This window comes from Castanea sativa, chromosome 11 (genome assembly GCF_040712315.1).
Source record: "Castanea sativa cultivar Marrone di Chiusa Pesio chromosome 11, ASM4071231v1".
Taxonomy (NCBI): Eukaryota; Viridiplantae; Streptophyta; class Magnoliopsida; order Fagales; family Fagaceae; genus Castanea; species Castanea sativa.
The window spans coordinates 16,003,601-16,005,868 of NC_134023.1; the positions used below are offsets into that span (position 1 = coordinate 16,003,601).

The 2,268-nt window shown below is 34.8% G+C and overlaps 1 protein-coding gene across 1 annotated transcript; it reads left to right on the forward strand.

The window, feature by feature from the left end:
- Positions 1–395: 395 nt before the first annotated feature.
- LOC142616143 (auxin-responsive protein SAUR78) lies at positions 396–800 on the forward strand. The gene has a single exon (XM_075789022.1). It carries the CDS (start codon positions 396–398, stop codon positions 798–800), a length of 405 nt encoding a protein of 134 aa, XP_075645137.1.
- The last annotated feature ends 1,468 nt before the right edge of the window (positions 801–2,268 follow it).

A 2,268-nucleotide genomic window follows, 5' to 3' on the forward strand; every position in this document is an offset into this window, starting at 1 on the left:
CATTCTTGGTTTCTCTCCTGTGACTGGGTCAAGTACTGAGTCAAGCAGGCACCGATTGGACTCACCAATCCGAGCCTTAATTGACTTGGGAGATAGAAAAAACAATGGGCTCGTACTATGGGTGCCTGACTAGTTACAGTAGCTTATGTATGTCAGTTTGTGCGTGTAAAAGCCCCCACCATGAATTCATCAAATTAAAAAGATGACTTGTTTTTGTCACTTAAACAATTGTCCGGTTGTAAAATAGACCCCACAATTTTTTCTAGCACCGGAAAACAACGACCTTGCACCCACTCCCTCTTACCCTTTTAAGTACTCCACACTTTGTGAGTGTAAATTAAGTCTCCTCCTATCTAATTCTCTCTCTCTCTCTCTCTCTCCCTCTCTAAAAAAAAATGAAGAAGATCAATATGATACTAAGGAAGTGCAAGAGCTTGTCAAGGCAACTAGGGAGATCTTCATCATATAGTAGCCTAAGGTCCAAATCCTCAAGAGATGAATTATGGGGTGGTGGTGACCACATGCAAGATCATGATCATGATCATGAGCACCATGAAACTATATTCGTGGGAAGCACAAGAAAGAGGTACGTCATTAGCTCCAAGTATTTAAGCCATCCTCTTATAAATGCTCTAATAGACAAGACCAATAAGCAAAAAGCAGGAGAGGAGAAGAATAATATTTTGGTGGTCAAGTGCGAAGTTGTTTTATTTGACCATCTTTTGTGGATGTTAGAGAATGCGGACCCAAATCTTAGCTCTGAGTCCTTGGAAGAATTGGCTGAGCTCTATCTTTCTTGAAGAGGCCCATGCAACTATAACCTATATCTCAAGGTTCGGTCTGGTCAGAAAGAAAGAAAGCTTAAAGGATATTCATGTTAGGTTGTGACTGCATCTGAGAACTTGTAATGGTTCAAATTTTCTTTCTTCCATGGTGCAATTATATGTCATTCTTATTGTTGATCTTTGTCCTAACTCGATCTTTGGAATCGATGGACCCACTGCTTGATGAATGAATATCATGAAATGGGTTATTCATCATTGTATTAATGGTTTTTTGTTGTTGTTGTTGTTTTTGTTGTTGATAGGAATTGTATTAATGGTTTTTGTTTTGGTTTTATTTCATTATATTCTTTATCCTTACTTTTAAATTAATAATAAAGTTTACTTGAACAGCTAAATTTTCATGTCTCACCATATTGGTAATGCATTTTTAATTTTGTTAAACAAGTTAGTGTATTAGACTCTCTACCTTTCTCTTTGAATCAACTTAAGAGGCAGTCCTCTTTTATCAAATCCATCTATACCTCTAAGTTGAAAACCCTAGATCTCTCTATTATCAATGAGAGAGAGAGAGAGAGGGGGGGGGGGGAAGAGATAACTTAGTGATGTGATAATCACAAATGAGTGGCACACTTGATCCTTAATCAAGCTTTATGAAGTGGAAATGAGTTATTCGAATTTTTTCTTAGCTTCTCTTGGTAGCACAATAGCATATATTCACTTATCCAGAAAAAGGTATAATAATAGAATATATCCTAGAGGATTTTAAGCATAGAAGGTTTCCGGCTAGCTCTTCCAAACGCCAACCCTAGAAGCATATTAGCGTGTGTGGAAGGTTTGTACAATAACCATGATATTATTATTAAGGAGAAAATATTTTGGTAGCAATCGTACATATTATATTGAACTTCCAATCAATTTGGTCATTATCATCAAATTACTTTTATTTTTGTGTGCATTTTCATGCACTTTCTCCAAATACCAAAAAAAAAAAAAAATCAAATTTATTAATCTCCAATTCTAGAAGACACAAATATCAATTCAGAAACTAAAACAAATCCTTATTTGGCTCTAAAATTACAATAATTTGAAAATAGTAAGAACCAAATTAAGAACAAATTGAAAATAACATAGACTAATTTGACTGCAACCAAAATATAGGAGCCAAATTAACTAGAAAATAAAAATAACAAAGACTAAATTAAATGCAACCAAAATGATAATGCAGGCACCAAATTGACAATAGCCCTAAAATATAAGGATGAAAAATGGTATTTTGCCTACTATTAATTTATTATTGTTGAGCTCTTATGGACTTGTATTGGTTATATTTCTTTATTATACGGGTGGGCCATGATGGGCTCTTAATACGTGTTTTTATGAGTTTAAGGTTTGCTGTTCGGAAATGTGTAGGTGATGGTATCTTAGTGCGTTTTATGAGTTTAAGGTTTACTGTTCGGAAATTAGGCCCATAAAGAGAAAAGGT

What these genes read in the sequence shown, in the direction of transcription:
- LOC142616143 (XM_075789022.1), top strand. Translation starts at nt 396, where the DNA reads ATGAAGAAGATCAATATGATACTAAGGAAGTGCAAGAGCTTGTCAAGG.